Source organism: Carica papaya, chromosome 8 (genome assembly GCF_054855325.1).
Source record: "Carica papaya isolate Zhongbai chromosome 8, ASM5485532v1, whole genome shotgun sequence".
NCBI classification, from domain to species: domain Eukaryota; kingdom Viridiplantae; phylum Streptophyta; class Magnoliopsida; order Brassicales; family Caricaceae; genus Carica; species Carica papaya.
Window position 1 is genome coordinate 6,381,464 of NC_142316.1, and position 22,523 is coordinate 6,403,986.

A 22,523-nucleotide genomic window follows, 5' to 3' on the forward strand; every position below is an offset into this window, starting at 1 on the left:
ACATCTAATAATTTAATAAACTATTAATTTTGAAAAAAAATTTGGGTCTTTACAGCTATTTTAACTAAACAGACAATTTCTATTTTTATATTGTTTTATTTTTTATTTTTACTCTTTTGGTAATTTTTATCGCACACATAGTTTTAACTTTTAAAAAATTATGCAACTTTTTACTAACACCAAATAACTTTTAATTAAATGCATTTGCTCGAACATAAATTGTCACAATATGGAAAAAAAAAAAAAAAAAAAAATCTTTATCATAATATCTCAAGTATACATTTTCACCTTTTCTTTTTCTTTTGGTCTAAAGACCTTTTTACCTTTATTTTTTAAAACTATTTCTCCTTAAACAACAAACAAGATAGGTAGTCATGTTTACATTAACTAATATTATTTTCTTAATTATGTAATCTATAATTTTTTTTAAAAAAGTAATTATAATTAATTAAACGATTTTATTTCCTTATATTTCACCTAATATTCAATTGTAAATAAACCTTAAGAATTGTATTCAAATACTCAAATTCAAAATAATAAAATTAAAGAGAAAAATAGTTTTCAACAAATGAGATGTTCTTCAAAGTAATAAAATAAATAATTTTATTTCAGTAATAATAAAATAAGGCTCTAGAATTGTATTCAAGTATTCAAGGTCAAAATAATAAAATATTTTTTCTTTAACTTTCAATAAGTGAAACGTTCTTCATCATTTTCGTTGAGTGAAGAATTATATTAACTTATCAAAATAATCTTATATTTTTTCAATTATCTTAGTTTCTATCACTTATTGATATCAGATTGAATAATGAATGTTTACTTAGAGACTATGTTTTTGATGCTAATTGAACTTGTGTAAACTTTAGATTGTATTTTTTATCGAGCATCACAACTATTTAACAACACTTTTAAAACTTATAAAACAAACTACAACACCCCAAACACCCACTTAGTTAAATAAAACTATTATTTTGAAGAAATAAATTTTATAAACTACTTCCAAAATAAAATTAGAAATACATTGTATTAACACATCTACGAGAACACAGAGTGCCACAATAAGGGGAAAAAATTAATATTCAATCTTTATCACAACATCTCATGCATACCTTTTCACATTCTCTTTTTGCTTTTGGTCTAAAGACCTTTTCACCTTCATTTTATGTAGTCAACTCTCTCAAACACCAAACAAAAATTTCACTAAAAGTATTTTTAATTAACAACTACTTTAATAGTACTTTTAGAATTCATAAAACAAATTACAACTATCCCAAACACCATAGTTTAATAAGATTATGTTTTGAAGAGATAAATTTACAACCTATTTTCATAATAAAATTATCAATGCATTATATCGATGTCTATTTGAACAAGAGGTGCCACAATAGGGAGAAATTTGATATTTAACCTTTTATCACAATAACTCTGCCACATCTTTTCACCTTCTCTTTTTTCCTTTCGTCTAAACATCTTTTCACTTTCACATTTTACACTTATTTCCTCAAACACCAAAACAACTTTTTACTAAAAGTAATTTTAGTTAACAACAGTTTTAAAATTCACAAACCGACCTGTATAACTACCCCAAACACCTACTTAGTTCAGTAAGACTATGTTTTGAAGAGAAATTTCATAAATTATTTTCAGGAGAAGATCATAAATGCATTGCATTGATGTATCTGTTTGAACATAAAATGTCATAATAAGGGAACAAAATAATCTTTAATCTTTATCACAACATCTCACACATACTTTTTCACCTTAACCTTTTCCTTTTTGGTCTAAAGACGCTCGCATGATCATATAATGAAGTTCAAAAAAGAAGATTAAATAGACCAAATCCGATCATGCTAAACCTACCTCTTTTACAAGTTTGGAATAAATGAAATTTTTCTATAGAATCTATTTAAAAATTCAAACATAATTTGCGAGGGAATTCCAGAAAATAATGTGTAAAAAAGTCCATGCTAACTAAGTGGATACAGGCAAACAAAGAGGTAAAAGTAGGGAGCTCCCTTATCCAGAATCATTCTTGAACTAAGGTATACACAAACAACCTCCCATCACCAGCTAAATCTAGCATCTATGCAGACTGTACCACCACATACCAAAAAAAAGCTGCAAAATTATAGACAGGAGATTAAATACTAAGAATCATTTGAAAACCCTTAAAGGAATGATAAAGAATGACTTAATTGATTGCATCAATTGAATAAACGAAGATAAGTGATAACTATAGTTTATATTGCACCAAAAGATTGCTAATCAGTTCTAACATGATCTCATTATAGAAGCATCCAGCATTGCAGCTATAACTTTTGGCCCACCACAATGCTTGCTTATTAATTGATTTGGACATGATCTCATCATTCTTGAACCCAGAATCAAATGAAAACCGTATCAAGAAAAATCAAAACTTATTTGATTGCATCAATTATATACAACCATCGTTCATACCACAATTCATATTCAACCAAAAGTTCCTTTTTACCACTCCAGACATTACATCATCAAGGAATCATCCAACATTGTAAACCCAAAATAATATAAGACAAACATAAGAAAAATAAACTAATTCTTCTGTATACCGAATATTTAAGCAACAGAAGCTGAAATGTACCCACCATTTTATTTGAGATAAGTATATCAAAGAGAGAAATATATAAGAATTCATCAGAATATTTTATTTCAAATAAAAATGAACCTTAGTTCTCAAGCTAAATTCAGGAAACACAATACTTCACCTAACTACAACATCAAGACCATGGCATCTCTTAAAAATGAGTTAAAAGATGTCATAGCTTCATTTAGATCTGTACTGAAATCACAAGAGAGAAGAAAACGAAGACGGTACCTCATATATTGCTGGGGTACATGAAAACCCTAACTCTGTCTCCCTGTTCAACAAAATAACAAATGTGATATACCATCACACCCTAACAAATTAAGCGAAGACCTAAACAGGAAATCCACAATTGATTAAATTTGTTACCATGGATTTAGGGGGAAGATTAGACTTGAACTTGGCGCGAACAACGCCACTGTTACCATGAGGCCTAGTCACTTTGCCCCATATACAACGGTAGTGAGTCCCGTTCTTCTTCACCTTGGCCTTGTAAATGTAAGCCAAGCGCTTGCCTTGATACCATGTCACCTCCTCTGTCGTGTTCACTCCCTCGATCTGGATCAACGACGTGTTCGGATACTGGTTCGACTTCGACCTGAAAGCGAAGGATGAAAATCAATCCAAACAGTCTTTAGCTTCTAAATTGTGGACAAAAGCGGCTGCGCAGTGATTGATACCTTTTGTACCCAAGAATCGTTCCTCGAACATAGAGCCTGCGGATGAAAAAATGAGATAAAATAAATTAACGGGGAAACTGAATAACGGTAGAGAGGAAGCACTAGGATATAGAGCCAAATGGGGAGATTGAATGGGAAGAAAAATAGGAACCTGACACGCTCTCCTTGGCGACCCTTAACCATTTTTACTTGAACAAGTTCTGCTGCCTGGGTGGAGTAGAGAAAGAAAACCCTAGACGAGAGATCAGAGGCTACATAAATAGGGAAGAAATTGCATATATTTCAATTAAAAAATAATTTAAAAATGCATAATTATAAATCAACAGTAAACTAATAAAAACCAAAAGTGTAAATGAAAGACATGACTCATGGGCTAAGCCGAGTCCAATCTAAATGACAACTCGGGCTTAGCTCAAGTTGGGCCTTGGCTTAAGTAGTATAATTTTTATTAGCTTTTAGTTTGACTTGATTTAAGTATGAAGTGAAGACTGAAAGTAATGACGGGGAGGAACAAAACTGAATCTGATAATGGGTGAAAGTTGTCTAAACTCAAAACTGGACCGTTCTGTAGTCGAAGAATTCCAGTATAGTTCGCTCCAAACCAAAATACACTGTTTTGCTTTTTTTATATTTATACTAATTTTTTAGAGGAAAAAGCTAATTCCAACTCTCATGTTCATCCACTCTCAGTGCAAATCAATTTTGCTTGATTCTCTTAGGCATTTTATCAAACATGTAATATACATACCTCATATGGCTATTTTACCACGTCCATTTACCGAGATGCAACCCATCCTATATTTTTTCATGCGTAAAATCATCATTTAAGCAGCATCGCAGATTTTATAAATGCTTACCTAAACGAAAATAAAAGAAAAAGAAGAAGAGCGAAAATGGATTAAAACGAAATCAGCTCTTCAATAGAGAATAAAGATGGATTAGGAGGTGAGAGGAAGTTGGCGATAATAATGGGGACGAGGGCTGGTACGTTAATGTAGCCAATCTACGGGAGGTGTATGCGTGTGTTTGGGACAACCGCAGAGGAGTTACATGTTGCTTTTTGTTGTTTTAATTATACTATTTAATTATATCAATTTAATTATCGTAGAAATTTTAATTATTCTCTAATATATTTTTAATTTCAGTATAGTTAATTCAATTACGGCATATATTATTTTTACTTATATCATTTACATTATATTAGATTTAATTAGACAGTTAATAACTTTTTACAGTGTAATTTTTTAATTAAATAGTTCAGTCTCAGCAAAATTTTCAATTCAGTCAGTTATGACATTACTCTCTTTAATTATATCATTCTAATAAACAAAAAATTTAATTAGTATATATATTACTTAGATAATTTAAATAGTAAAAAGTAACTAATAACACAGAGACAAGAAAGAGTAGCAAAAATGTCACTTGTTTTACTTATTACTCTCGTAAAGATAACCATATTACAACCAACTACCAAATAGGCCTCCATGTTAATTATCGCACTCAATAATATCATGTTATTATTCTCTCTCTCTCTCTCTCTCTCTCTCTCTATATATATATATATGTAAAAGAACTGAAAGTAATTTAATTAAAAATAATATTCTCGTACTTGGCCTGCTTATCCGGGGAGAAGAGACCAAAATGTTGCTCAGTCTCTGCAGGTCCCTTTTGATTTTCATCAAATAAGGCAAACAAGTAAGTCTCAATCGCTTTTCCTGGCCTCTTTGGAGTCCCTTTATCTACATGTTCAATCAAATTCTTATAGTAAGTACCAGCATTACTAACTGTAGCAGCAAACCCACCAGCAGACGGCCAACCGCTCTCCGACACAACAATTTCCACTGAAGATCCTCCAACCTTGTCAAGAGCAGAGTAAAAAGCATCTAACATTGCATCAAACATGTTATAATAAGATAATGAACCATCTTTAACCACACTTTCGCCATCTGGTACAGTAAATAAGGTGTAGTCGAGTCTGATGTTTACTGGGTCACCGACGTAACTAAAGTAAGGATAAACATTGGCCAGAAATGGAGCTTTAACATTTGCTAGGAATTGGACAATTGGGGTTATATATGAGCTAGAACTTTCACTAAATGCACCACTTGATGGAGGAAAAGATGACCCTAAAAGTGTTGCATCAACTGCTGTTGAGACCTTAATCTGGGTTTGTAAATTAGCTGATACTAATGCATTGTATATATTTTGCATTGCCGGCAAGACAAACTGGGCATTTGCATCAAGAGGCTTCACTTCGTTTCCAACAGCAATGTACTTGAACTTAACCTGGGGTGAAAAAGCTATTACATTTTGGCTTATCCAACAACTTGCAGCCAAAGGGTCAACAAGGGATGCAAGGTCTTCATTGGGCACACCAAGGATGAGTTGTATATTTGTTCCCATGAGGGCGTGAAGGGTTGCTTCATTTGGATCGTATATGCGCATCATCTTTATGCCCTTTAAGTTATAGAATTGCACAACTTCTTCTTCAGATGGTAGATTATTAGCAACTCGTCCATTGCAAACGCCTATTAGTTTTGCACCTGCATCACATATCACAACTAAAACTTAATTTTTACCAGTGTAAATGATCTTCTTTTTAAAATTCGATGCATATGCTATTGTTATGTCAATTTTCATGTTCGAAGCTAAATTATTCAATAGTCTCAAAAAAACAAATCATTTATTCAACTTGAAGGAATAAAGACTTGGATTTAGTTTACAAGACAATGCTTTTTTTAAGTAATGTCATTCAAGGGAATTCCTTTTCTTTTTCTCTTTTTAGTTTTACTACGTTCTTGCATATGATAATATGAACATAATATTACAAAATAGAGAACTTAATTGCTTGGCCAATTGCCATGCTCTTTAATCGTCAGTTTATATCTATATATATATATATACACACACACGTATGTAAATTACACTATTCAGAAAGGGGGAGAGAGAGAGAGAGAGAGAGAGAGAGAGAGAGAGAGACCTGTTAGTTGAGGTTGATTCATGACAGATCCCAGTAGCAGTAGTGTAACAGCCACGAACAGTTTCTCTCTTCTTGCCGCCATGGAGAAGCTGAAGGAATTGAAACCAGAATATTTGGGTGCTTAATTAATTTGCTCTATAACATCTATATATACACACATGAATATATATTAGTAAGAAATATGTATATGCATACGTACACTTTGTACATATTAACATATCTCCTATATTAAATCCTAATAAAGACTAAATCAATTGCACTCAATTACTAACATGTATTATTTCCTTTTCTGAAAAACAAAAAATGCAATTAATATATTTTGTCTGATACTGTAATTAATAGAAATATTCTATAGCTCTTTTCCTGTATTAGATTCACATATTTTCATTCTTTTTTGGGTTAATCACACTAGTTAATTAAAATATAATAATTCTTTAAATTACACTATTTAGTGGGTAATATTTATTGCGCTCGTATTTTTGTTAATTACTATTTTTAGTTCTAATACATTAATCCCCAAATAATTACTTTGTTAAACTTAATACAGAATAGTTTAAATCTTAAATCATGGAATCCTGAAAAAGAAATCAAATATATTTTAAAATTTTATTCTTCTTTTAAAACTATTTTTTAATTAGAAATCCTACTGAAATTTAATGTGGTATGACTAAAAAGTTTAAACAAAATTTATTGTAGTTGACACGATGTAAATAAAAATAGCACGTGTCTCAATGGTGTTAATTATACTAAAATCAAAATTATTCTTTAGTTAAAATTTCAGTGACCGGGACTAATTAAAATTTTTATTTTAACACTAAAATTGTGTAACTAAAATTTTTAACAAATTTTACATTAAATTTACCTTGCTTCTTAAATTTCTTTACTAGTTATCAATATTTGTTCTATAACTCATATTCAAACTAAACACTTCAAAAATTATGAGATCTAATGTCTTGTTTGTTTGGTGGTAAATTATAGTTAATTCATGTATGATATTCTACGGACATAATAAAATTCTATTTGTTTTCATTTCTATCATGATGAGATGGTATCATATTGTAAAAGTCCGAATCCTAATGTCGGTGGGTACGGACGTTAGCACAACATTTTTAACTAACAGAACATATAAATATTAAATATGCAGTGGAACTACACTTTAATATATATATATATTGTGACAGAATAATTATTTATTTACAATAATTGAAACATTTAAATTAATTTATAATATTAAAATAAAAACTAATAAAGTTTTCTTTGTTATCTTTCATTGATCTTGGACTTGTTTCTCATCTCTTCTTACTTGGATGAGGGTGAATTGGGGTGAGTTTCACGACCTTAGTAAGAAAAAAAATTCTATAATGTAGACTTACGTAATATATTTACGCAATATGTAAAATATAATAATATTTATAGTCAAGAAAATGTCAAACAAAATATTACAATCAAACTACACAACAAAATAAATTATCACATAAACATATTGTAATCTTCACTATTTTAACCTAATTTTTGTTCTCATTTTAAATCACACTAACATTCGAAATATCACATATAAACTTTCATCGCGCGATACCGTTTATATCGTCATTGAGAAGAGGTGAAATGGATCCTCTCATCACATGGATAACACACATATAAAATCTCACATTAGGCACAACAGTTATGTTTGCTAGCTGACCCACGCTCACAAATATCTATCCACGTCTAGACTAGGTTTTAAACTTTATCCATGTACAAGTTCACCATACTCGTTGAACTTCAGCTGCACACGCACACTCTCCTCCTCGATTCAAACTAAACGAGTAGATATTTAGGGTCTTTACACTCTATCCAAATCTCTCTCATTTTTAACTGACTTATTTCATACTTAAGATCTTAATTTTTACGCATAATAAAACACAAACACACACAAAAATACACGATACCATCATACACATAAGAGCCATACATTTCAAATTATTTTCTTAATTATCTTGTACAAGATCAAACAACAAGTACAAGATCAAACAACAAGCACATGATACTCAGATTTCTCGCGTAACTGTATTAGATCACACAACAAGTACAGTGCGTCGTACCTCTGTACTAAATCACACAGCAAGTGTAATATATCCAAATTCATACGTACACACATTGGTTATCATTTCACACGCATAATATTTGTACACACATATTAATATACACACATATTATAATACAAATATGTATCGTCACTATATGTCTCAAACAAAATATATATTTATATTCACATACACACACACACACAATCTTACCGATACATACACACACGTTCATACTTAAATACGTATACACAATCGCACACGATATATAATGTACATAGTTATTCACACATTTATTTTTATCAGTTCTAATCTTATCAATTTTGTTATCATCTATCATATGTTTATATATATATACACACATATGCATAACAACGTAGATATATATACACTATATAAATACACACCAAATTAGACATACTAATTCACCAAATTAGACATACTAATTATATTCATATTACAGTACATATATATTTAAACATTCGCACAATGAACTATAGATGTACACATTTACATAAATATATAATTTACGTATCCACACGGAATACACATAATTATTACCTATAGTGTGATCGAGAAAGTTTTGGGAATCTTTTTTAGCTTGGTCTATGGTACTATCAGAAATTCGAATATTATTTGGATAGATTTTCTTGTTTATAATAAAAAACATACATTAATTTAGAAATAATTTTAGAAACTATACACGCAAAATGATGAATATATTTTACCTTCGGACACGCAGTCCTGGTTGCCACATCACCATGCACCATCACACTCGTGTCACCGTAAACACCATGTCCTAATGATGGAATCAGCGCGCATTGCCACATGTGGGGCACTAGCATCAGATTTGGTCGCCACACTTCCATTTTTCTTCATTCTCTTTTTTTTCTTCTTTTTCTCTTTTTTTTTTCCTTTTCTTTCTTTTTTTATTCTTTTTTTCTTTTCATTCCTTTTTTTCTATTTATTTTCTTTCTTTCTTTTCTTTTTCTTATTTTTTTTCTTCTTATTCCTCCTTTCTCGTAGCTCTTTTTTTTATTTTTTATTTTTCCTTTCTTCTTCTTTTTTTTTTTGGTACAAGGAGAAACAAAAGCTAAAAAAAAAATTAAGAAATCGTTATGCACATCCGGAGCCAAAAGACACCCATGATATCGTAAGTGAGGAGCTGTTGGAGATCATTCAGCACCTGAACATGAGAATGGAGGCCCATCAGTAAAGAAAAGTCGACATTTGCCAACTAATCAGTGCATCTATTTCTGTCGCGATGCACATATTAGATCATGACTTGTCAGTTCTATAATAGCAAATGTTTGATCTCATGAACGAGGGCAACATGCGCATTAGTGTCGTAATCCTCCTTAATAAGTAACTGTACCGCGAAAGTGCTATCCATTTTTAGGATAATACTACAGAACCCAACATGCCAAATGAGTTGAAGGTCATCGAGAGCACCCCAATGTTCAGTTTGAAGCACAGAACATTTGCCAATATTCCCGCTGAAGCTTCTCAGGCAGGCACCATCTTCATCCCTAATAACTCCGCCACAACGGGCAAGATTGGTAGTTGCATGATAAGCACCATCAGTGTCCACCTTCCACCAATCCTTGGGAGATTTCTGTCAAGCTACAAGTTCTTGTGACCTGTTCGCCATACCTAAAAAAAGTAAAGATTTATATTATTAGCATAAAAGTATAATCAGTCATGAGGGACACATCCTTATCAAGCTCATCGATGCTACTCTTACTCTCTCAGAAAATAAATTTATTCCTCTCCAGCAAGTAAGATCAAATGTCACTCTCTAATCTTGAACTGTCTTGCACTAGGGCCAGTTGTTTTTGAGGTTTAGCACGAACCACTCGTCAACAATACTACAGAAGAAAGTTGAATGGGCTTCAGCAGCTATGATTTTTAACCATAGCAGTTTAGCCACACTGCAATTGTGGAGGACATGATCCACATCTTCAGTAGGGTCTCCACACCTACTGCACTCCACAGTAGAGGACATGTGACATCGTTATCTCTCCCAATTCATCAAGATCTTCCCTTAGCAGCCAACCAGAGGAACGTACGCACCTATTGAGCACCTGGCCAACGTTAAATGTCTCTCCAATTCCTATCATTCGAGTGCCAATGATCACTCTCCAGGAGGCCATAAGCTGAGTTAACTGAGAAACACCCAGAGCTCGTCATACCCTAAAAATAGGAGTCCGGAATAATGTCATCTCTAGGGGTCGGTATCGCAGCCATCTGGAGCAACGTGTCTATCAGCAACACCCGGTGTAGGACCTTCTAGTTCTATTAGTCAGATGACACCACGTAATTCCTGTCACATCTATGAAGATCGTGCTCAGCAACAAGTGCGAAAGCAAAAAGCTTAAGCGGCCCCAGGTCCCCTAATTAGCAATTTTCCCAAAACCTAACATTTCTCCTCTATCTAATTGATCATTTGATGCCCATACGAATGTTCGTCCAAAGACGGTTAAGGTTGCGCCAAAGATGGGAGATTGGTCCTGTCGGCTTGTAACTCTGCGATAAGCCAAACCATCTGTACTTGTGGGTGAGGACCTGGACCCATAGTAGATCGGGCTTCGCGACCATAGAAAAACTCAATTTCATCAGAAAAGTTTGGTTTTGCTTGTGTATAGACCGAAGTCTGCTCCCCCTAGCATCGTAAGACATGCACATATCAGTCCAACTGATAAGACTGATTTTCCGGTTATCACTCCCCTGACCCCAGATAAACTTCCTGACCACCGCTTCAATCTGATTGCATAAGGATTTAGGTAAGGTTGTAGTCTACATAGCATAAGCGGAGATAGTCATGAGGACGGACTTGGCCAAAGTTAAATGCCCAAGTTTCTTTCTTCTTCTTTTTTTCATCTCTCTCTCTCTCTCTACCGACTGCGTCTTTCTCTCTCTCTTCTTTTTTCTCTTTCTAACTAATGACAATTGCTCTTGTCTTTCTTCTTTTTTGGTTGCGGCGTCGTGCAACATCATGCGACCCTTCTCTCTCTCCCATCGATGTCACTCGACCCTCTCTCTTCTCTATTTATTTTTTTCTTATTTCTTTATTATTTTATTACTTAATTATATATATAAATATTATACGGCCACGTGTTTTCTTCTTTTGCTCCTAGAGTTCACTTTGGGTTCCTCTTTTCCTTATTTCTTTAATTTTTTTTCTTTTGTTTAATTATATATATACATATGCATATATATATTCCACATGTTTTGTTTTTGTGTTTTTTTTTTTTGTTGTACCCAGGACACCGAGTATTACAAATAACAAACAATTATCCTATTATAAGAATGTGTATTAAAATATAATTCTGCTACATATTTAATATTTATTTATTCTGCTAGTTGAAAATATTGTGTTAACGTTCGTACTCACCGATATTAGAATTCGGACTGTTACACATATGGTATCTGAATGACAAATTCGAGATAAATTTTAAAAACTTTCAAATTAATGGTATTTGACGAGCAAATAATTTTTTTTCTGTTATATCCTCATAAAATATATTTAATTCCTATTATATACTCCTAAACAAAAGTCCTATATATGTGTGTATATATAGATACTGTACATTTATGTTAAAAAATAAGTTGAAAAGTTTGAAACTAATAAAAAAAATATGATTGCATAAAATAAACTCTAACAATGATTAATTTTTTAAACAAAATTAACTAATAAATTAACTCATACTAATGATTATTTCAAACACATTTTAATTTTTTATTTCTTAAAATAATTTTAGATTTAATATAATAATATATAATTACAACTATTTAATATATAAATAATTTTATTTTTATTAAAATTAAATTAATGTGATAAAATAAATAATAATTATTTATTTTATCAAATATAAAAATTTAATTTGATTATGTATAATAATTATTTATTTAAATATAAATTTAATTATATTTTTGTATAATTTTTTTTATTACATACTTTTTATATATTATTTACTATTACACATAATAAATTAGGGGTAAATTAGTTTTTTGAATGAAAATACAACCATATAATTTCATAATCCAAACAAAACAGGTATCATTAACTTATATTAATACATAATCATCCAAACATAAAAAAAAAAATTTGTCATTTACAACTTATGTCATTCTCATTTAATTACTATCATTACTATACATTAATTATCCATCACTAAAATTTATTCAAAGAGATCATAAAACTCCCAAATGTAATGGTTTTACCGATTCATTTGAATAATTCAACTCAAACGATAATTATTTCTCATAAACCATCTATACCGCAGTCTTAACTTTTTCTATGCTCACACTTCAAGATTCAATTAGGTTCTCATTATCTGATCCCTACTAGACTATTTATTCGCATCAGCAACAATCACCATAAAAACCTGGGCCGTGGGCTTAGGCCAATCATGGGCCAGAAAAACCAGAGCCGAGCCAGCCCAGGCATAAACCACTTGGGTCTTACTTCGAGGCTCAAGCCCAACACGAACATTGATAATATTACAGCCCATACGGGGAGCTTACGGTCAACTTCCACAGATGGTCTTATCTGTTGGTCGCGTTCTAACCGCGCCTAGCTGGAGTTTACCGCTTTCAGGAAGAAGAAGAAGAAGGCACAAATATATTGTATGGAAGTGAGCTCGTGGAGCCCATGTCCAGCTACCAAGCTTAGTAGATTTGAAGATAAAATGAATTTTTTTGTCGTTTCTGAGAATGTCTAATTTTGTTTATATTGCATTTTTATAACAAATATTGACTTGATTTTCTTCCTTACTCCCTAAGGAAATCTGCATAATCTCAGTATTTATTAATTCGTCTTCACCGTCTTCAATTCCTCACACGAAGAGAGGAAAAAACAATGGAGGAATCTCTACTTTCAGCGTCAGGTATATGCATTCACTGCGCTTCCGTTTAAGCGCTTAACTTATCTTATTAAAGTCTAGAATTGTGGTTTTGATTTTTTTTTCTTTTTTTTTTTCCCTTGAATTATATGATAAAAGAGAAAAGGAGTGAATATGGAGACAAAGAGAGCCAGAGATGGAGCCCTTATCAATATGTAGAGAGAACAGGGTCCGTGATCCCCACTGCTTCGTTGGCGGGAAAGGAGGTTAGCGTCGAAGAAATTCGGTCTGCCGCTGCGTCTTCTGGCCATCATCCACCTTCTCTCTATCCCGTGATCAGCTCGCCGGAGCCGGATCCCAATGGTATCGAATATCATATATCTCGAACAAACTTTTTTTTCGATTAATTTGGCTTTTAGTTTTTTTTTTTTTTTTGAATTCTTACGTTCTACTTATCGTTGATCCCCTAACAATGGTTATTAAGAACTAGGAATTGGGTTTGGCGTTCTGTTTTGTCCAGAATTTCTGTTACTGAATTTGTGAGTGTGTTTTTCTTTTCTTTTCAATGCTTGCTTAGTTCATCAGGGCATTCGTTCAAAAACAATTAATATGGATATCAATACTTCATTATCGTTCTTATTTTGTTATTGGAACAATAGGACTTGTTTAGTTGTACAAAATTGTATTGAGTTTCATTTTCCAAATTCCATTAAGCATGTTTGGATGTTGAAAACAAAATCAGGGTTTGAAAGTTGATTATAAAATTATGAGATGAGTTTGAAAAGAATAGCATATTGTTTCCAATCTCATGCCAATTTTTGCTATTGTTTTCTACAGTTTGTTTGTATTTTCAATTATTAGGTATGCTTTTTTGTTTAAACAAATATAAATTTAGAAAAATAAAAACTTAAAATAGCTTTCTACAACCAAACATGACCTAAATATTTAGATTTGCTATCGGTAATAAGTATTTCCTGTCATTCTTTTCACAGTTAACATAGTGTCTTTGTTGTGTGCATTGCTGTTTTTAACTTGTTTAGCCATTTCCACTTTAGTTTTTAACTTGTTTAGCCATTTCCACTTTAGCTTATCACTGTCTAATTCCTGCGGTTGGATTTGAAAAAGTTTTTTTCTCATCTAAAAGTTTTTCTTTTCCTTTTCACTTTCTGAATGAGCCAACAACACACTTTTCTTCCTTTGTAAAAAAATTTTCAGCATAGGGGTACATTGCCACTCCAGAGGATGGTCATGGTTTTTTTTCCTTCTCCCTATTATCTTCCTTTACATGCAAATTTCCGCATATGTTTTAACTATTTTATAACTTGTTGCAGAGCAAGCCATTTTTTATCAAGGTGTTTATGGGGCTGATTATGGTGGAAGGACCAGTGAATTTCAAAGGTAAGACAGGATCAACTCAATACGTATGATACTTTCGACTTTTTGGGATCTATTATGCAGCTTGATTGACTTGTGAACTCGATAGAGGTCCTTGTCTCTTAGATTGGCTTTGCTTTGGTGGAAGTCTAGATCTAGGAATAGACTATTTAGTAGATTAAGGTTATTATAGTAACTCTGGCATATGTAGAATGCCAAGGTTGATGCAAGCCTTTGTATGAGATATATGTCCGATAGGTTATATATTATATTATTTTACTGATTGCCTTTATACCAAGAACAAAAAAACGAAGGTCTTTAAAAGGAAAAAGAGCTTTTTATGAAATATAATAAATTACCTGTAGGAAACTAGATTTTTATGAAATGGAGTGCTGATGAACTTGTATAGTTTACCATTTTCTTAAATAGAGTGCTGCTTATGCTAAAGAATGTTTTAGCCGAGGTTTTTGTGAATGTTACATCCGATGTTGTTTGCTGCTGTTTTGTACATTGAATTGACCTAAGGAATCTCTGTTACCTGCAAACAAGATTTTGTATATCATCAAGCTATAATGAATTCCAAGTTCCTTTAAGGTGTTCATATTAAACTGGTAAAGGAGCGAGTAGTATTTTATTCAAATATCTTCATTTGATCCTTGTTATAAATAGCTTTTCTTTTTTTGAACCCCAACCCACCTCTGGCCAAAAGAGGCGACTTCCGAGATTTCCTTTTCATTTTGTTCAGGATGCTTGATGTGACCAAGCTATTATCTGCTTTCCTGTTTCAAATGAAAAAACATTTCTTTTCAATCTCAAGAACATTTTAACCATGAACATCCCAGGGAATCCTGCCAAAAAAGTGTGCTTATGAAATCAGTTATAGAACTTGAGGAGAAGTTTATGTGTGTACTATCAACAATTTAGTTTTTAGCACTTCTTGTTGCACCTCTTGTTTCCATGATTTCTGGAGGTGATTGTGATAATCATGATACTGACTACTTCAAAATTACAGAATCATGTTAATTACCTTCTTATAATGAATTATCTGTGTGTAGGCAAATATTGGATGAGGTAGAGATGCGAGAGTTATTGATTGATCATGTTGGTCACCGTTGCTGTTGGGGAAGTCGGCCTGCCCGGACATGGAAGATTCATGCGATTGAGGACTGCAATGTTTATGTGGGAACTCTAGAAACTTTTGTAGAGGAAAGGGAAACTATCAAAGAAACAGAACCTCACCTTGGTGGAGATATTGATGGAAAGGATCGAGGACCTGAATGTGGCATTTGGGAACTGGACTTGAAGTCACAGGCCCCTGTTCTATTCGTACCTCATAAAGAAATCCGAGTAAAGATCCCTCATTCTGAAATACTTGAAAAATGCGGAGGTAATGACCCTAAGATTTGAGACTGTTTCACTTTTTATTAATTTTGTCAGTATCAATGATTATATTACTCTTAGGCATCATAGCTTTTTATGTTAATAATAGTGTTCATAATCCCCTAATGCGGCCTTGCCAAACATCTGCAGGCTGTGCAGGAAGAGGAAGCACTATCTGCCCCACATGCAATGCAGATCAAGAACCGGGATATTACAAGGAAAATCAAATGATTCCATGCTCTGCTTGCTATGGAAGAGGTTTGATTGCACATAGAGATGGATCAGACACAATGTAAGTTATTGCTTCATTGACTTATTTAGCTTAAGGAAATCAAGCTTCACTTGGATCTTGCTAGATAACTGATTCCGCATTATGTCAGTCATGCACTTACATAGCTCACCTAAATAACATTGACTAAAATCCCCTATGTCTTCTCCGGTGGTAGCATAAATGATTTTCCAAGAATGAAAAATCTGTGATTTGCTGTACTAAGGGGGTGCTACCAATTAACCAAAATATCAATAACGTCCCGTAAATCCTGTTCTCAAAATTAAGAGGATGAACCTTAAAGTTGTTGATTGTTGCTGCTGAAACTGGCTAGTTATAAATTGAATAACTGTTCCTCCAGTGTTATCCCTGCTTCTGAGCTACGTGTTTTATTATCTTATTTTTTCTGTCCTCTATCTATCTTTGCAGATGCTCTAAATGTGGTGGAAAAGGGAAGATTCCTTGTGCAACATGTGGATCTCGTGGGTTGATGAAATGTGAAGCATGCCATGAAAGTGGTTCTGTTTTGACACGCAGTGTTGCTGTTGTTAGATGGTAATCTTGTTCAAAAAATTCTACCGTGCTTATGATTCTAATTGCTCATGTGCTGTGACTCAAAATCCTACTAAATGCTATCATTTTATAGTCTCCTCCATCAGTTAATCTCTCCAACTTGGAAACTGTATTTGTATGTCTAATTTTGATGAGTTGCAGCATATTATTTAAATAATTATCCCCTAGCTATATTATAGCTAAATTTTTTAAAGATTTCTGCTGCTAGAAGCATCCTTTTCTATGAGAATTAGAATCACATCTCTGCATTTGACTTAAGGAAACATATAATTGACCCATATGCTACGGCTACTGTAAATGATTATTTGGTTAATGAAGCCTAACTCAAGTTTTGAAAGGAAACTCTGCTAACCAAGTACTGGCATCGTACAGGGAAGGAGGAGTTTGACAATCACATATACTAAATAGACAGATCTCGGTCTTTGTTTCCCAGATTTTCATCATTTATAAATTTCGGGTTGCCAGCATGCGATGGATCTGGATTCTGTTACTGTATGCATTATGACTTGCATACTTACAGCCATTTGTTCATGCTTGTATTCATCTGCACAGAATTATCTTGGTGCATATCCGAAGGCTAATAATCTTTTCCATCAACAGGAGAACACTTTCAACTCGAAAAGTAAGTGCTACCAGTGGAGCAGCATCGGTTCCAGATGAGGTTTTCCATAGAGCCAAAGGAGTCCAATTGTGCAACACTCAGGCATATCAATGCACACCAGCCTTTTTTGCAGATTCGTTCTTCCTGAACAAATTTTCTTCAGAAGTTATTGCAGATAGGGCCAATGTACCTTCCACTGCCAGGGTCATATGTGAGAGACACATCATCTCTGTTGTGCCGGTTACACGCGTCACTATGGCTCATCGTGATCGATCCTTCAGTTTCTATATCATTGGTTTCAGCCGGGAGGTTTACTTAAAAGACTACTACCCTTCACGGTTTTGTTGGGGTTTATGCCCTTGCCTCGAATGGTTGAAGCTGTAGCAGGCAAGTTTTGGCCTTTTAAGGATTGGGTGCATAATTAATTTGCCAGTCAGATTTGGAAGACAGTTTCACTTGCTTTGTTTTTGCTTTTTTCTTCATTCCTTTCTTTTCTGTTAGTCGATCGGGTTTATCAATTACTTGTGAATGAATGCATTAGATCAAAGAGTAAATTAGATGATTCTCAAGTGATTGGAAAGTGTTGCATTGCATATGGATTTTTGGCCCAGTTGGATTAGAGAATGTCAAATGCCCATCAAAATCCTTTGTGAAGGTTGTGCGCTATTTAACCTTTTGTTGTGTCTGCTATTTTATTCAGCAGTGGAATAATTCATGTAGCACATGTTGTAATATGTTACAATATAAGTACAGGAAAATACAGCTTCCTGTTTGAGGATCAAAATATATTAATCCCAAAGATATACAAATTGGAATAATGTAATATTTTCTTTCTTACTAAAAAAACTTGGGAGAAAGCCATTAACTTTATTTTTCCAGTATGGTCAACATCTCTCTCCTATCTTGTCATGGAATAAAACATTATACGTATATATTCTCAATTTCACTTCCATTTTACAACAGCTGGTAGTTGCTCTTGCAAATTTAAGATTTTTTTTGGGGTCAAAATATTCAAAATATATGATGTCTACAATAGTTGTGCATTAGATATATAAACTATTATAGAACAGAATATTATTACTTCATTTAAATTTGTATTCACCAAATACTTAATGTTTTTTTTTTGGGTTCAGTTCTATCTATTAATATTCTTTAATTTTTATTAATATTTTACACTTTAATGTATTTTAAATTTATGGGTTTCATATGTCAATCAGATTGCTGTCTCTAAGTTCTAGAATTGGTCTACAATTAAATTTATTGTTTTAGAAAATCACAACCTACTCTTTTACAGCTATCTCTTTTCTTACAAGATTTTTGACTTCTTTCAAGACGTACTGGTTTATGAAATTTTATAAGCTAATTAATATATTCTCGTATACAAATAATATATTATATTCTTTAACTTCCTACTTTGAAAAATTAATTAGTTTTAATTTATAGACATTTCCTATAATTTATTAGTTCATTTACAGTAATTTTTTTCCTTGAACATTTTAGATTTTAATTTTTAATAGGAAAAAAAAAATCCTAATTAGCTTTTAATTTGAAAATTGCAGATTGTATGATATGAAATAACACTATTCAAGTAACCTTAAATCAAAGAAACACTGAATATTAGTCTATTTTATGAGACGTATTTTTTATTTTTGTTTAAAGTTTTGAAAATTATGAGAATAATAAAATTAAAAAAATAAAACAACACAATACGATAAGTATGAGAAAAATAGAGGAAAGTGATCTTTAGTCTGGGTCCATTTAATATTAAGTTAATTTTAATTTTAGTTTTTAGAAGAAAGCATACTTAATTTCATTGTATTGTTTCTTTTAAAAAAATTAGTTTCAGTAGTATCTTAAAACCTAATATATTGACTAAACTATATGGCATTTTCGATTTAGGCATCATTCTTTCTCAAGAATGCAATCACTTCGTCAAATTGATCATTCCATCACTCATTGTTCATCTTTTGTATATGACATATGTCACTTTACTAAACAAAAAAGAATTTGTTTCCTAATTAGTAGCTCAACAAGTGAATAAATTTTTGATTTATTACACCCTGATGTCTGGGGTCTAATTTCTAGTGCTTCCCTGTGTAGCCATTATTATTTTCTAACTATTGTTGATGATAAAAATAAATATATATAGTAATTTCTTATAAAAGAGTAGAGCAAAGGTACATAGGCTCATTATGAACTTCTTTCCATATGTAGAAGCACAATTCAATAAGAAGATAAATTGTGTTCGTTCAGATAATTCTAGAGAATTCAACATGCCAGAATTCTTTGCTGGAAAAATAAACCATGTATCAAAATTTTTGCTCAAATACCCCACAACAAAATAATTTAATTGAAAGAAAGCATCAACACATCATGAATGTGGCTAGATCTTTAAAGTCTTAAGCTCATTTACCCATGAAGTTTGGACATATTGTGTATTGAATGATACGTACATAATCAATTACATACCTTCTCCTATCATCAACAATAAGCCACATTTAGAAGTCCTATTCAACCTTCTTCCAAAAATTAATCATTAAAAATCTTTGGTTGCCTATGTTATATCTCTGCAATTGACGTTCATAGGTCCAAATTTGATTCATGAGCCACCAAATATCTTTTCTTGGGGTACTCTTCTTATGTTAAAGGTTATAGAATATATTATTTCACAACTCAGAAAATTTTTATCTCTCGAGATATAGTTTTCATTGAAAATATTGTCTTTTGCTCATTCAAACAAATAAAAACTAGATGATTTGGTCTTACCTCATATTAATGAATTTTTTTACAACTTCTAATAATGATACATTCAGGTCCATAGATTCACTGGATGATGTAGGTCATGGGAACTCAATTTATCTAATCACTTCTGGTAATTCCCCTAACTCTTCTTTTATCTTCTTATAATAATCTCATATCCAAATATAAACATATTGATCTTGAAAATCATGTCTTTGTACCACTCACTTTGGTACCTAAAAGATTTAATAGGTCTATAAATTACAAGATTATTATTTATATGGTCTGAAGTTCCATATTAATTCAAAATCATCAACACCTTATTCTATTTCTAATGTCGTTTCTTACCAAAGTATAAATGATACCAACAAAATCCTTTATTTTGTTATATCCCAAGGTAAGGAACATACATCATATAATGAAGTCATTGAAAACTCTTGTTGGAAAAAGGTCATGCTTGTTGAAATCAAAGCATTGGAAGATAATAAAATATGGGAATTAACTACCATACCTTCTAAAAAAGAACCAATTAGGTGCAAATGTGTTTACAAAATTAAAAAAAAAAAGTAGATAGTTTTATTAAAAGATATAAAATAAGAGTAGTAATAAAAGGATATACTCAAGATTGTTAAACTGACTACCATTTGTGCACTACTTATTATTACTGCATCTAAAGGTTGGTTCCTTCATCAATTGAACAATAACAATGCTTTCTTGCATAGTGATCTTTCTGAGAAGTTTATATGACTTTTCCATCTAAATTTGAAGCCCCTCAAGACACCAGTAATGTAGGTCCAAAAAAAATTTATATGGTATAAAATAAGAAAATAGATAATGATACTTTAAACTTATAAATGTCTTAATAGATCAAGGTCTTACTTAGGCTTATTATGATTTCTCTTTATTTCTTAAATATGATGATTTATTTTTCATTGCTCTTATTATATATATTGATGATGTGATTCTTACAAGCAACAGTATGAATCAGATTCAACTTATGAAAGATTACCTACATAATATTTTTTAGATAAAAATTCTTGGTGAGTTAAAATTATTTCTGAGTTTGGAGGTAACTCATTCTTCCACTAGAATAAATATTTGTCAAAGAAAATATACTTTAGATCTATTACGTGACACCCATGGCTTCTTCCACAAATTATGTTGTAAAGATGGTTCATCATTAGTTGATTCTACTTAACAAGATCTTATATTTGTTATGTAGTTCAACAGCTTTCATAATTTTTGAATTCACTGATATAAAAATATTTATAAGTGGTTCATAAAATCTTATAATATTTTTTTAAGCACTCTTAGACAAAGATCTACCATTCGAAAAATTTATTACATTTAAAAATTTTTAATGATTCTGATTTAAATTATTATATTGATTCTCGTAAATCACTAATTGATTTTTATGTATTTCTAGATGAAATGCTCATTTTTTAGGAAATAAAGAAACAATTTTTCAATCATATTCATAAGTTGATTATCGTGTTTTTACTGTTATCACTTGTGAATTACAAGACCTTCATTATTTATTAGAAGACTTACATATCTATCATCATACTATGGCTCTCTATTATAATAATCTATCCACTATAAAGTTGTAAAAAATTTTGTATATTAAGAATGCACTAAACATATTGAAATTGATTGTTATTTTATACGACAAAAGATTGTTGATGAATTTATTTATTTTTTGTCAATAACTTCTTCATATCAATTAGCTAATTGCTTCACTAAACTCCTTGCTTTTGCCTTTTAATTTGGCAAAGTCAAGTTGGGTATACAAAATTTGTATCTTCCACCTTAAGGGGATCTAATAGAGTAGATAATCTAAATGCAACTAGATTAATTAATGTAACTAGATTAGCTAAAACAATTAAAGGTTTGTTTTAGTTAATCATGTAATTAGTGCTAGTCAATTGCAATTAGGGTAATTAATTATTTCTCTCTCTCTCTCTCTCTCTCTCTAGCATTCTTGATTCGAGTTGATTGTTTTTGATTTCTTGATTCAAGAAATTGATTAGATCATTGATGATCTTGAATTTTAACAGTCATAAACGACGTGAAAGTAGTCGATGAATTGATCTAAAAAACCGATTTTGTTTCCACATATATATATTATAGTTTACTAAAATTATTTTTATTGTAGCTCATTTTTCTTGTAATGGTACTTAATGGCATCAGTGTAGTTTTCAAAGTGCTGAAGCCATGAAATACAAATTAGAAGTCAACATAAGCTGTTGGTTTTATGAATGGAATTTAAGAAAAGTCAAATTAGAAACAGTAAGGCTCCTCTCCCAGCAGACTTCCACTGTTTGGAAACTATTTTGATTTCACCTGACGTCATATTCCATAATTTATAATTGACACGAAACCAAAACAAGAGAATTTA

At 31.7% G+C, this 22,523-nt stretch overlaps 3 protein-coding genes across 3 annotated transcripts; 1 reads left to right on the forward strand and 2 right to left on the reverse strand.

Moving 5' to 3' along the window:
- Positions 1-1,807: 1,807 nt before the first annotated feature.
- LOC110814204 (large ribosomal subunit protein eL33w) lies at positions 1,808-4,070 on the reverse strand. The gene is made up of 6 exons (XM_022041596.2): positions 4,052-4,070; positions 3,455-3,535; positions 3,304-3,339; positions 2,993-3,221; positions 2,855-2,897; positions 1,808-2,118 (listed from the first exon to the last, which is right to left on the reverse strand). The coding sequence occupies exons 1-5, from the start codon at positions 4,054-4,056 to the stop codon at positions 2,856-2,858; spliced, it is 393 nt and encodes a 130-aa protein (XP_021897288.1). The 5' UTR covers positions 4,057-4,070; the 3' UTR covers positions 1,808-2,118; position 2,855.
- An 817-nt stretch (positions 4,071-4,887) lies between these two features.
- Positions 4,888-5,926, reverse strand: LOC110814233 (glucan endo-1,3-beta-glucosidase-like). Its single transcript, XM_022041632.2, has one exon. The coding sequence runs from the start codon at positions 5,749-5,751 to the stop codon at positions 4,888-4,890; it is 864 nt and encodes a 287-aa protein (XP_021897324.2). The 5' UTR covers positions 5,752-5,926.
- Positions 5,927-13,079: 7,153 nt separating this feature from the next.
- Positions 13,080-18,040, forward strand: LOC110814281 (chaperone protein dnaJ-like protein). Its single transcript, XM_088209666.1, has 7 exons — positions 13,080-13,235; positions 13,350-13,553; positions 14,522-14,588; positions 15,620-15,951; positions 16,095-16,236; positions 16,642-16,767; positions 17,386-18,040. The coding sequence occupies exons 1-7, from the start codon at positions 13,208-13,210 to the stop codon at positions 17,768-17,770; spliced, it is 1,284 nt and encodes a 427-aa protein (XP_088065792.1). The 5' UTR covers positions 13,080-13,207; the 3' UTR covers positions 17,771-18,040.
- The last annotated feature ends 4,483 nt before the right edge of the window (positions 18,041-22,523 follow it).

Bases quoted from the DNA above. Each gene is read 5' to 3' on its own strand.
- LOC110814204 (XM_022041596.2), bottom strand. The intron at 3,222-3,303 runs GTATCAATCACT...CTTCGCTTTCAG, and splicing joins ACGATTCTTGGGTACAAAAG to GTCGAAGTCGAACCAGTATC. The intron at 2,898-2,992 runs GTAACAAATTTA...TTTGTTGAACAG, and splicing joins ATCTTCCCCCTAAATCCATG to GGAGACAGAGTTAGGGTTTT.
- LOC110814233 (XM_022041632.2), bottom strand. From the start codon at position 5,751: ATGATGCGCATATACGATCCAAATGAAGCAACCCTTCACGCCCTCATG.
- LOC110814281 (XM_088209666.1), top strand. From the start codon at position 13,208: ATGGAGGAATCTCTACTTTCAGCGTCAG. The intron at 13,554-14,521 runs GTATCGAATATC...AACTTGTTGCAG, and splicing joins GCCGGAGCCGGATCCCAATG to AGCAAGCCATTTTTTATCAA. The intron at 14,589-15,619 runs GTAAGACAGGAT...ATCTGTGTGTAG, and splicing joins AGGACCAGTGAATTTCAAAG to GCAAATATTGGATGAGGTAG.